The sequence below is a fragment of the Centropristis striata genome, chromosome 13, assembly GCF_030273125.1.
Source record: "Centropristis striata isolate RG_2023a ecotype Rhode Island chromosome 13, C.striata_1.0, whole genome shotgun sequence".
Lineage (NCBI taxonomy): Eukaryota > Metazoa > Chordata > Actinopteri > Perciformes > Serranidae > Centropristis > Centropristis striata.
Genome location: NC_081529.1, coordinates 34857843 through 34872139, shown reverse-complemented (window position 1 = coordinate 34872139; position 14297 = coordinate 34857843). Strand labels below are relative to the sequence as shown.

At 38.1% G+C, this 14297-nt stretch overlaps 1 protein-coding gene across 2 annotated transcripts in view; it reads right to left on the bottom strand.

Annotated features, from left to right (window-relative positions):
• Positions 1 to 14297, bottom strand: part of prkcab (protein kinase C, alpha, b) — a 203583-nt gene that overhangs the window by 129711 nt on the left and 59575 nt on the right. For both annotated transcript variants that reach the window (XM_059347130.1, XM_059347131.1), the window contains exon 3: positions 1820 to 1902. In XM_059347130.1, coding sequence (XP_059203113.1) covers positions 1820 to 1902 — 83 coding nt within the window. The remainder of the gene's footprint in view (positions 1 to 1819; positions 1903 to 14297) is intronic.

Genomic DNA, 14297 nt, shown 5'->3' with positions numbered 1-14297 from the left:
ACAGACATCAGTGGATGCTGCGGCTGTGCTTGACCTCCACTCTTATCTAACCAAGGACAGATCCCACTGCTGGCTGCAGGGAAGAGCACAGCGACAGCGGCAGGGTCATATATGAACTCCAAACAGAGAAACTGCACCCGAGGGAGCACTGAGGTCAGACTGCAGCCCTGATAAAACACTCCCACCCTGCCCCGACAGCCTCACACGAGCTTTGGGGGTAAGAGAGGAGGCTAATGAGGGACAATGTTATCACACCTGATGTGTGGGAGCAAACGGTTGCTGATGCAACAAGAGATAAGTGCTCCAAGGGATTTAAGCCGCAGATAGAGGGTTGAATTAAAGTTAAATTGAAGTATTATATTATTGATATGCTGGTCTTTAAAGGTAATCATGGCATCTCATAGTTTTCTCATTTGTACTCACTGTCTTTGTATTTATTTCCCTCTGAATTCGAAGCTGTTTCAAGGCGGGGTGTTTTTTTCTTCTCTTTTTTCATTTTTCTCACTGTGGCCTTGTATTTCACTGCAATAATAAAGTCCTGCACCTCTTTGGAATCAGCACAATGATTGCTAGAAGTGTCTCATGTGCAACATAACACAGCTATAATGAAATGCATCATAAATAATAGGCGGAAAATTGGATCTTCACATGCTCTACGATACAATATTGAACTATTTACTTTTTTCAACCTCTACTTACAACCTGTGCTGTCTTTTCCTGTCTGCTCTGTGAGTTTCTTCCTACGCTAAACTGTGTATTTTTGATGATCTTTTGAAGAAAACACACATTTCATTGCAGGGTTCAGAGGGTTAATTAAATACAGATCACATTTACACAGATGATTCCAGTTAAGACTTGAAATGTCACCTGCTGTCTTCAGCCTTTATTGGTGTGTTTAACTTGCTGCAGGCATGACTCATGAAACATATCCGTCTCAACCAGACATTTCAACACTACACACTGCAAAAAAGGTCTAAAAACAAGATAAAAAAACTAAATCTGAGGGAAATGATCTTGTTGCATGGACAGATAATTTACCTTGACAAGATTTCTTAAATTTAGATTGTTAAATCTAGAAATAAGCATGTTGTATGCTTAATGCTTAATATATATACTCTCAAAACAAGAATAAAACCAGAATAAAACCCAGTTCAAACCACTTAAGACCAGAATAAAACCATTTAAAACCTGAATAAAACCAAGAGATTTCCTAAATAAAACCAGTTAAAACCAGAATAAAACCACATTAACCAGAATAAAACCAATTAAAACCAGAATAAAACAAAGAGATTTCTTAAATAGAACCAGTTAAAACCATAATAAAGCCAGTTCAAATCACTTAAAACCAGAATAAAACCAGAATAAAATCATTTAAAACCAGAATAAAACCATTTAAAATCAGAATAAAACCAAGAGATTTCTTAAATTAAGATTATTGAATCTAGAAATAAGCATGTTGAACACTTAAAATAAGAAATTAACTCTTAAAACAAGATAAATTATGTAACACTTCTAAATCTAAAGGTTTTTTTAATCTTGGTAAGAAACAAATAATTTGCAGTGTACTTCTTTTATTTGTTTTTTTAGTAGTCAAAAAAAATCTGTGAAACTGAAAAAAACTTTCAAATACAGAAGGGAAAATGCTGTAGAAGGACAATATCGATCCCAACTTCTGGAAACATATTTTGCCATTTAATGATTTCTAATCTTCTACTACAGATTGCATGCCATACTGTCCCCAAAAAGTGTTATTGTGTGTCTTTGGGTGCAGACGGGTGCACTCAGATTTCTGGGTATTTAGAGAAAAAGCTGAACTTACGTCCGTGTCGGGCCCCTTGTCGGCTCCAGGACAGGAGAAGGTGACGAACTCATGGCAGCGTTTGTGGACCACAAAACAGCACACTGAAAGAAAAGGGAGAAGACAGAAGACTTACAGTTTCAATTTATGCCAAACAAAGTGCATTCAACCAACAAATCTGCCACTTAGAGGAACAAAACATACACAAAAAAAGTGACAAAGTCTGACATCCTTATTTTGTCTGATGTTTTGTTCATGTTTTCTGACAAACGGTTGAGAGTAACAGAAAGTGAAAGGCAGAAAACGAGACAGTGCATGTAAATTATCATCAATCTCAAAGTGAGTTTGACAAGCATCTTGTATAGACACACAAACACTAAGCCACTTAAAACCAGAATAAACCCAGAATAAAACCAGAATAAAACCAGAATACAACCACCTAAAACCAGAATAAAACCAGAATAAAACCACCTAAAACCAGAATAAAACCAGAATTAACCCGGAATAAAACCACATAAAACCAGAATAAAACCATTCAAAACCAGAATAAAACCATTTAAAACCATAATAAACCAGTTAAAACCAGCTAGAACCAGAATAAAACCCAGTTCAAACCACTTAAAACCAGAATAAAACCACTTAAAACCAGAATAAAACCACATAAAACCAGAATAAAACCGTTTAAAACCAGAATAAACCCAAGAGATTTCTTAAATAAAACTAGTTAAAACCAGAATAAAACCACTTAAAACCAGAATAAAACCACATAAAACCAGAAGAAAACCACGTAAAACCAGAATAAAACCACATGAAACCAGAATAAAACCAGTTAAACCAGTTAAACCAGTTTTCTGACAAACGGTTGAGAGTAACAGAAAGCGAAAGGCAGAAAACGAGACACTGTGCATGTAAATCATCATCAACCTCAAAGTGAGTTTGACAAGCATCTTGTACAGACACACAAACAAACAGACTCACATGTACGTGCACGCCCACACACACACACACACACACACACACACACTCAGAAAATGTCACTATATGATTTCATGCATTCTGCAGCCGTCAGCTCTTTGCAATCTGCCGGCTCGATGCAGTTTGCATCATCATCTCCTGCTGCACTTTGATCCGCCTCAACCAAAAGTGTCACTCGGCGTGACACGGCTGACATGACGCCGCTCTCACGTCAGTGACACTGGCATTTACATTTGGACGGCGGCTGCAGATCTGGAGGGAAAAGCGAAAAAAGCGTGGACATCTGTGACAGGCTGACTCCTCTCTGACTCTCACTCTGTGTACCAAACTGTATTTTGTCGATGCCATTGTTTGAAATCCTTCTTTTTTTTCCTCTCTTTTTTCCCGTTCTCGCACAATCTGTCTGCTTCGCTCATTGTCAAGCTGCCTGCTTGTTCATGTTTCACTTTTGTGCTCCATCACCATTGTATTTGTGAGGTTTTTGTCTCTATCTCTGCCAGCTACGTCACAGTTGCCAGACAATCTGACGGCCATTGGTTAAAACGAGGGAATTTTTGTCTTTTGGGGAGGCCAAAAGAAGCAGCAGGGGTTTTTACTGCATCATGAAACTCAAAATATACAAAATTAGATACATTTTAGATAGATAATTATTAATATGAACATTGGTATCATCAGTATCAGTATCAGTATCAGTATTTTCAGTATTTTCAGTATTTTCAGTATCAGTATTTTCAGCAGAATGATTATTTCCATCGTAATAATCCAATGCTGCTGTATTGGTCATCTGTACAAGTGTCACACCGCGGTGAGGTGGTGTTTTATTTTGTGTTCTGGTCTTGTTATTTCCTGTTTTATTTTGAAATAGTAACTCTCCTCTCGTTTCAGGTCACTTGCCCTTCCCCGTGTGTCATCTGTCTGATTGTCTCTTACCGATTGTGTTCACCTGGTGCTCCCTTCCCTCCATGTGTTCAATAGTCTGTGTTTTCCCTTGTCTTGGGCCACGTTAATTCATAGCAGAGTATTTAGAGAAAAGAATATTTTCCCCCCTCCGTTTTCAAAAATAACGTCGTGCACAAAACATTGTTTTCAAAAAAGTTGTCGTTTACATCAACCTGCATAAATACGCCGTCAAGCGCCATCATAACTATACCAAACCTATTATATGGGCGGCAGTGTAGGGAGAAGGATAAAGCCATGCGAGCCAATCAGAATCCTCAGAATCAACAACAACGAATAACACAAGCCACTTCCTGTTCCTTTCAAAACAAACTCGCATGACATGAAGCATTTTCTGGCACATAGAATGAGCATGAGAACCTTAAATCCCGTTTGTTTCTCCCAGTTGACACGACAACACATAACCGGAGTTTTCCAAATTCTCCACTTTGCCCGCAGTTTTTAGAAATAATCGTTTTCTGTGATAAAAACGGGGTTTTGGTGTAAATGAGAGGCCAAACTGCATGGAAATATCTTGTTTTCCCTTCGTGTAAACGGGGCCTTTGTTCAAAATGTTGATTTTTTTCACTAAAAATGAGAGAACTGTCCGCCATGTTTTTTGTTCTGACCGCCGGGACCTTGAAAGTCACGTGACTTGGAACAAACCAATAGGAACAAATATCCATGGAATAGCCACGGGATATGACTGTCATTAACTTGCATTGTAGCGAAATCTATGTCAGTTTCACGGAAATTTGAGTGATTCTGTGGCAAGTTAAGCGAATCCGTGGCTATTTCACAGATTCCTGTGAGACCATGTTGCAAAGTCCGTGTGAGCAGGCAGTCGGGGTGGAAACAGCATTCCTCCCTGTGTGTCAGAGGTGGTTATTTCCTTGCCACTTGTGGCAGCGTACAGTACAAACTCCTCTTTCTGAGTAATAAAGAGGAAACGAGGCAGAGAAGGAGAGGAGGGGGGTAAAAAAAGCTCAGCAAATAGTAGCTCAAAGTGATTTATCTGTGCTCTGAAGTTGTCATCTGCACCATTTGTCATTTTTATAATGTACAGAACGGCAAAAAAAACCCACAGAAGCTTTGTATGGTGTCAAGGCAGACGGCAGGGATTTCTAGGACCCACTCAGTGCAGAATTTCAGCCATGTTTGTGATGTGGCTGTTGGAATGGCAGTGTCTATTCAGTCCAAAAAATTGGTCTAGACTGAAAAATCTCAACAGCAGCATTACATGGATTGTTGTGAAGTTCTGTACAGACGTTCAGGAATCCTGATGACATTGTCCTCGCATTTTAATCTGCAGCCATCAAAATTTAAATTTGCCTGATACTTTTGTTCAAGACAAAATATCTGCAACACTAATGGCATCCCCGTCTGCAGCTCTACTTTAAGTTTAATGCAAATTAATGCATGCTAATATGCTAAGCTAAGATGGCGAACCTGGTAAACCTCATCAAGTTAGCATTGTCATGGTGAGCATGTTAGTAGGGCTGCACGCGCCACGATTAAATTAACCTGATTGTCGGTGATATTTCCATTTTAAAATGCGTCTCTCCTGCATATCTAATCAAGCACTTTCTACACCAGTAGTCCTCCAACCACCAGGGGGCGGGGCCCTTTTTCTCCCCCGAAAAAGCCTGGTTACTGATTGGATAGATGGATAATATTTTGTGAAAAAAAGCTGCAAATTTACTAGATGAAAGTTGCAAATCGACAAGAAAAAAGTCGCAGATTTAAGTGATTTAAAGTGGCAAATCTGCGCGAAAAAGTCACAGATTTATGATAAAAAATGTGAAAAAAAGCAACATTTTTCTCGCAGATTCACCACTTTAAATCTCATAAATCTGCGCATTCTCGTAAACTTTTATCTCAAAATATTACCCTCCTCTCCCAGGTCCGTATGTTTGTTTGTTTTTACAAATTCTGGCTGTATGTAATATCCTCCAAGGGTTGAAATTTGGAATTTGCAAGTATTTCAATGAGTGCCCTATTAAACGAATGACATTTTCACTATAATTTTAGTTAGTTTTGTAACCACACAATACAGTTTCAGTTAATTATCATTATCATGTAACCTTTAACCCTTAAAACAAAGTCTGAAATCCAAAAAAAAGCCTTTAAAGAAGTGAGGACCGGCTGAAATGTCCTCACTTTGCAAAAATGTCCTCACTCTGTTGGTTAAAAACGTGTTAAGAAGACTCAATGACAGATTTGGACTTCATGCTATCAAACCCTGCCTTTGGCTCGCACCATTACATGAAACCTCTCTTGAAAATAACAATAGACTGAGGGAGTGTTAAAAGCAACCTTTTTTTGTTTCCTGAAAGTGTTTTTCTACCTGTCACTGTGGAGTATATTAGCAGTTGTTTTGGTGTTGACCTCAAAGCATTCATTCCCACTTCACATCCACCTCCAACTCGCCCCACAGTCAAACTTTCACTCCTCCCAGCCCACATCCTGCCCACTCTGCTGTCAGTGGAATTAAAAAAACCCATTTGCTTACATGCAAAACACATGAAATCTGCTGTGCGTATTTGCAGTTCTGTGACACACACTTTCTACTCAGCAGGATTAACTCGGAGTGCAACCATCGGGTTTCTCTTTCCCTCCCTGCAGCCTACTGACAATATGTGAATCAGAGGCGTAATGACGTGCGTAGTTCTTCCTCTCCCTCCATCCGTCAGCACTCCTCACACCCTCGGCAGTCACACACCCCCTCGTCCACCGCCGCCTGTGTTCGCTGCTGATCTCAGACCAGCTTGATCGTCTGCTGGTGTCGCAGTGTGAAGCTGAGCAGACTGACGTGACACTGATCTCAGTTCAGAGGTGAAGAAGGGCCGCTAAGCTGCGCACAGTGGAACGGATAAATCTAGTGTGTCGAGTGTGTGTGTGTGTGTGTGTGTGTGTGTGTTCTTGTACGTCCTACGTAGTGAGGACCGGAACACTTTTTTAACCAACAGAGTGAGGACATTTTTGCAAAGTGAGGACATTTCGGCCGGTCCTCACTTCTTTAAAGGCTTTTTTTGGATTTAAGACTTTGTTTTAAGGGTTAAAGGTGACCAAAAAAATGATAATTAACTGAAACTGTATTGTGTGGTTACAAAACTAACTAAAATTATAGTGAAAATGTCCTTTGTTTCCGTCTTGTTCAACTTTTTTCATACATAATGAAGATGGATCAGACAAAGGAAATAAAGGCAAAATCTACTGTGACCTCTTTTAATCTCCCACCCAACAAATACCCCATTACAAAAACTAAAACTAATAAAAACTAAACTAAAACTAAAGCATTTTCTAAAAAAAAAAACTAAACTAAAACTAGCAAACTCACTCTAAAACATCAAACACAAACTAACTGAATTTGAAAACAAAAATTCACAACAAAATGAAAACTAAAAGTAATGAAAAATCCAAAACTATTATTCACTGTTCCAATGAAGGTCCTCACAAAGATAGAAGTACAAGAATGTGTGTGTGTGTGTGTGTGTGTGTGTGTGCGTCAGGCAGGCTTACCCAGACTTACACAAGACAGAGACAGTGTTTCTCTGGGACTATAATCTCTGATGTCGACTTTCATGCACATACACACACACACACACACACACACACACACACACACACACACACAAACACACACAAACATTAATCTTGAAGCTGTATTAAGAAATATGCTGCATTGGTTGAAACACAGAGGTTCTCTGGGAGCTCATGGGATGTTAGAGGCAGCCAATCAAGAGGAAAGCTGTGAAGGCTTCTTATATTTACACCTGCTAGACATGTGTTAAACATCGTCAAAACTGGATAAAAATGTCGAGCATTTTTGTATTTTGACTTCTATGTCCAAAAACCGATAGCAGAACAGCAATACGATGCCTTACATTCTAATCATTGCACAACTAAAGTACACAAAAAAGCCTTTACTAAGCCTAAAATATCCATTTGTTGAATTGCGGAAAAAAATGCAATATTATGGCTGTTTCCACTACCGGCGGGTCTCACTCGCCGAAACGCCCCTAATTTGAATACGAGCCGTCCAGAGCGGGCTTTTGTCTGGACTTTTTTCGTCCCTGTAGAAGAGCAGGGTCTTTTTTCTCCCCTGAAAAAAGCCTGGTTACTGATTGGATAGAACGCTAAGCAGGATGTGACGTAGTACTCGACACCACAACAACACGCAACATTTGTAAAAGCCAGAGAAGCAGTGTTGCCAACTTAGCAACTTTGTTGCTAAATTTAGCGACTTTTCAGACTCCCTTAGCGACTATTTTTCAAGAAAGCAACTTTTTCTGGTGTTATTGGAGACTTCCAGCCCCCAAGGCTCGTTAAGAGTAAGAACGAGTCGAAGCGGAACAGTGCTCCTGCAGCAGTCTCTCCCAACTGCAGAGCCGGAGGGGATGTTAACCCCTTAGCGTCCAGTCTGCAAATTGCTCAGCGACTTTTCAGACCCCCTTAGCGACTATTTTTCAAGAAAGCGACTGGAGACAAATCCAGTGACTCCTTCTTATTCTTCTTAATGAGCCAGAGCCCGGCTCATTAAGTTAGCTACAGTTAGCTCTGTAGCAGTACAGTGTGTATGTGCTAACAGGCTAACAGTTAGCTCTGTATCAGTACAGTGTGTATGTGCTAACAGGCTAACAGTTAGCTCTGTAGCAGTACAGTGTGTATGTGCTAACAGGCTAACAGTTAGCTCTGTAGCAGTACAGTGTGTATGTGCTAACAGGCTAACAGTTAGCTCTGTAGCAGTACAGTGTGTATGTGCTAACAGGCTAACAGTTAGCTCTGTAGCAGTACAGTGTGTATGTGCTGCTGCTGCAGGAGGTGTTCACTTAGCGATCTCTGTGTGTTTACAACAAGCACCAGACACTCTGTGCACAGTTAGTGATGCCGGTTAATTCACCATCACTATGTTTATGATCAGCGGAGACTCTGTGCATAATTAGCCATGCTGCTTTCAGCTGCTGACGTTGTGCACAGTTAGCAACAGCGAAAACCAAACGTCACCTCTAGAGTCTCTAAATCCCTCTGGAGGTCTTTTTGTCATGGAGACACGCAGAGTGAGCGTTATTGTTGAGACAAAATAAGGCCTATGTCGTAATAGAAGATTTTGGCCATATTGCCCAGCTCGACCAACACTGTGAGGTGTAATGCAATTAATCAAAGTTTTATCAAAGTTCCAATATGTAGGCCTACTAGTGCAGAAATCGCAGGAGGTGAAATATTTTTAGATATTTTTGTCCAAATAGCATTCTGGATTAAGTATTGTTGTGCTGCATAGATCTCAGCCTACACTTTGCTTTTCCAGAGATCTCATGATCATTCCCTACAATATTTTTTAATGAAAGATTTTGCAGCCCTTGAGGACGGGAGTTTCTTCACACTTTTACTTCTGAGGAGAGACAAAAAAAGGACGAAACACATGAAAAGAGACCTGGAGGAGTACTTAATTAGGATTGTGCTTTTTATTTCATGTGGTTTTATTGCCACTATAATAAATCTGTGGTATGACTCAGAGACAGGGATCTGACTGGGACACTCAGTAGTAAGAAGTGTCTCTATACCAGAGGTCTCAAACTCAAATTACCTGGGGGCCGCTGGAGGCAGAATGAAAATAACAAAAAAAAAGACACAAAATTACTAAAAAAAAAAGAACCAAAATGACAGAAAAAACCTAAATTACTTAAAAAAGACACAAAATGACAAAAAAGACACAAAATAACCAAAAAAGGCACAAAATTACTAAAATAAGACACAAAATGACAGAAAAAACTAAATTACTTAAAAAAAAACAAAAATGACCAAAAAATGACTCAAAATGATAGAAAAAAATCTAAATTATTTAAAAAAGACACAAAATTACCAAATAAGACACAGAATTACCAAAATAAGACACAGAATTATCAAAAAAGACACAACATGACAGAAAAAAACTAAATTACTTAAAAAATACACAAAATGATCAAAAAAGACATAATTCCCAAAAAAGACACAAAAATATTTCAAAAAGACACAAAATGACCAAAAAATACACAAATAACTAAAAAAGTCACAAAATGACCAAAAAAAGAAAAAATGACCAAAAAAAGTAATTAAAGGGACCTTCCACACACAACACGGTAAAGTGTCATTCATATAAAACTCACATTAAACTTTCATATCAAGGTGGGGGCCACAAAATATCGTCACGAGGGCCGCAATTGGCCCGCGGGCCACGAGTTTGAGACCCCTGCTCTGGATGGTTGAAGTGGTCTCAGAGAGGTGTGAGGCGCTGCAGCAGCAGAGTGACACAGTGACACACTATCAGGATATTATGATTCATTACTACGGGCTTTGTTTCACCACACTAATTGCATAAGCAGAGAGATAAGGGGCTTTGGCATTACAAAGCAGCTTACACAACACAAACACTTTCTTCTGAGTGTGTGTGTGTGTGTGTGTGTGTGTGTGTGTGTGTGTGAGGAAGCCAAAAGTGCTACACTGTAACAAATTACTGTAAGAAAACAGCCAAATTGTGACAGTAACATACTATGTTCCATTAAAAAGGTATTATACTGTAGAAAATAATGCATTCTGGGTAATATTTGTAGGTAGTTTGCCGTTTCCCATAAAATACTCTAATGCAGCTGTTCTCAACCTTGGGGTCGGGACCCCAATTGGGGTCGCGAGATGATTTCTGGGGGTCGCAAAATCATTTTGGAAGTCAGCTCTGTCTCCACTGTGTTAAAGTGTTCATGTGTTAATGTGTTTTAATGTCTTCTTGTGGTCATTTTGTGTCTTTTTTTGGTCATTTTGTGTCTTTTTTTGTCATTTTGTGTCTTTTTTGGTTATTTTGTGTCTTCTTTTAGTAATTTTGTGTCTTTTTGGGTCATTTTGTGTCTTTTTTGGGTAATTTTGTGTCTTTTCTGACAAATCCCAAAGTATCAAGTTGTTACTTTCCAAGGAGTCTCTGGCTTGAAGCTGACTGTTACACACTCAGGAGGTCAGAATGGACCTTTAAACTGATAGCAAAGGACTTAGATTAAAAGTAACAATAAAACATAAAAAATAAATATAAATGCACAGACAGAGAGATGTTTTAGTTATTGTCTGCTTCATTATTTGTCCAAAATTCGTCGCATCAACTGAGTTTGTCTGATCTGAACTGTGAGATTCAACCAAAAAGGTTGAGAGCTACTGGTTTACAGTGTACGTTTGTCTCCGTATTTGGTCATTTTGTGTCATTTCCTCCCTCTACTACACACTGTGGAGGCATTTCTCCACCTCTCCATCCACAGCCCTATCTCTCAACCCCTGATCCTTTTAAAGTGAGGATTTAGCCCCGGCTAATCTGGTGAAATTGGTAATCTAGCGAGCCACTGTTAATAGAATTATGGTGTGCTGTTGTCCAGATGAGAAGCTGACGGTGGAGATAAGGCGGAGGGCAGGACACCTGCAGCGCCGCACTAACTCAATACCTTCCAGACACATTCAATTGATCCGCGACCCCACAGTGTATCCAACACAAAGAGAACGGAGGCTTTGATCCCAACTCCACAGGAGGAAAGAGAGGAGAGTGTGTGAGATGAATAGGAGGAGAAGGAGGGAACTAATCCACGGGGTTGCTATGACGCAAGACGACTGCTCAAACTACTCATATTCTCTCACATCTACAACATTTTAGCACCAAAATACTGCCAAGATGAACACTGTGTAAAAAGGTTTCTAGATAAAAACAGTAAATCTGAGGGAAATGATCTTGCTGCATGGACAGAAAATTTCACTTAACAAGATTTCTTAAATTAAGATTATTAAATCTAGAAATAAGCATGTTGAATGCTTAAAATAAGAAATTAACTCTTAAAACAAGAATAAAACCAGAATAAAACCATTTTAAACCAGAATAAAACCAAGCGATTTCTTAAATAAAACCAGTTCAAACCAAAAAAAACCAGTTCAAACCAGTTCAAACCAGAATAAAACCAGTTCAAACCACTTAAAACCAGAATAAAACCACATAAAACCAGAATAAAACCATTTAAAACCAGAATAAAACCAAGAGATTTATTAAATTAAGATTATTAAATCTAGAAATAAGCATGTTGAACACTTCAAATAAGAAATTAACTCTTAAAACAAGATAAATTAAAGCTGCCAGCAGCGATGAACTGGCCCGAGCAGAGTGATGAACTGACAATTATTTTTTTTTTTTTTTTACCAAGTTAAAAAAAACTTTTTGTGTCTTTTTTTTGGTCTTTTTGTGTGTTTTTGTCTGTTTTTTGTGTGTTTTTGGTCATTTTTACATCTTTTGTTTCTTTTTTGGTCTTTTTGTGTCTTTTTGTGTTTTTTGTGTCTTTTTTGTGTTTTTTTGTGTCTTTTTTGTGTCTTTTTTGTCATTTTGTGTCTTTTTACATCTTATTTTGGTCACAAAATGACCAAAAAAAGACAAAAAATTTACAAAAAAGATAAAATCAAAGCTGCCAGCAGTGATGAACTGGCCCGAGCAGAGTGACCTGACAATTATTTGTTTCTTACCAAGATAAAAAAACTTTAGATTTAGAAGTGTTACATAATTTATCGGTAACACTTTACAATAACCAACTAAATATTGTTATAATAATTATATAAATAATTCAACATGCTTATTTGTCCATGCAGCAAGATCATTTCCCTCAGATTTACTGTTTTTATCTGGTTTTTAGACTCCCTTTTTTTTGCAGTGAAGTTAGTTAAAGTGACAAGTTTGTCGCCGTCTGGAAATTATGCACAAATTATTAATGCGCCCCTCTTTCTTGCCATACAGTTTAAATAAACACAGACTGACAAGCTTCCTTCCAACCAGGCTGCTCATCATGTAAAATGCTCTGTTTCCCTCCTTGTTATGGCTCTGTGGTCTTTCTGTAAATTGTTTGTCATTTCAGGCAAGAAAAATGGCAGAAGAGAGGAGCGGACAGGCACGGAGGAGAGGGTGAGGGAGGTGTATTTTCCTCTCCTGGTTATTTTTAGGCTGATTCTGGCCGGGGCTGGAACAGTGTGTACTGAACCCCACTGTGGTGGAGAAGAGAGGGAAGACATTTCCTCTACACCGCTCTACACCTGGCTGAAGGCACTAGAAATACACTGATACACACTGTGTCCACGTGAAAACACACAACATTACCAAAAAAAGACACAAAATTACCAAAAAAGGACACAAAATTACTAAAAGAAATACACAAAATGACCAAAAAAGACAAAATTACTAAAACAAAAGACACAAAATTACCAAAAAAGACACAAAATAACCAAAAAAAAAGAAACAAAATTACCAAAAAGGACACAAAATAACCAAAAAAAAGAAACAAAATTACCAAAAAGGACACAAAATTACTAAAAAAAAGACACAAGATGACAGAAAAAAACACTAAATTACTTTAAAAAGACAAAATGACAAAAAAAGACACAAAAAGACACAAAATTACCAAAAAAGGACACAAAATTACCAAAAATGACACAAAATTACTCAAAGAAAAAGACACAAAATTACCAAAAAAAGACACAAAATTACCAAAAAAAGACACAAAATTACCAAAAAGACACAAAAAACACAGGAAAAAACTAAATTACTTAAAAAGAAACAAAATGACAAAAAAGACAAGAATACCAAAAAAAGACACAAAATTACCAAAAATACACAAAATTACTAAAAAAGACACAAAATGACAGAAAATAACCTAAATTACTTAAAAAAGAAACAAAATAACCAAAAAAGACACAAAATTATTTCAAAAAGACACACAATTATTTAAAAAAAGACACCAAATTATTAAAGCTAGGTGTGCTCCTTGTATATTATATAGTATTATAACATTACTAGTATTAATTGTTATAAATCTCTGAAGAATCTGATCATAGTGTACACACACCGGCAGTAGCCCCCGTGGTCCCAGTGTTCCCCAGAGGGAATTTTCTAGTTGTCATTGTAGTTTTCTTAAAATCTGGTCTCTCGTGGTTATTTTTAGGCTGGAGCAGGAGAGAGGAGAAGAGAGGGAAGACATTTCCTCTCCAGCGCTCCACCTGGCCAACGGCTCTATAAATACACTCATACACACTGTGTCCACGCGCACACACACAAACGCGTACGGAGGGAAACGTGCATGTCGGCGTACAGTGACTCATGAGTGAAAAGCTGTTCACTGCTGAATGAGAAAGGATCGTACAATGGGCCAATAGAAGGACTGTATCCTGCATACGGCCTCAAGTTCTCATCTAATTTTGATGAAGTTAAACGAGAAACTGAATCTTAACCCTATAAAGTCAAGTGTATCATATTAGATACAGTTATTTTTGAGACCTCTACATCAAAAACCTGATGTATACATGTGTTGAAGATAAACAAACTGAGCAACAAATTGCACAAAAATACCAGATGTAGCAAAAATGATATGCAGGTTCCACGAATGGATCAGTCATTGCTGCATTAAAAAACTTCATATCAGCAGATGTTTGATGTTGTGTTATATTGAAAAAATATGTATTTTGCATGATTGAGGAAAAAGGAAAAGTCAAAGTCTTAATAGGTTAAAAATGTTAGGGTTTATATGTTTTTGTTAGTTCGAGAAAAACAAAC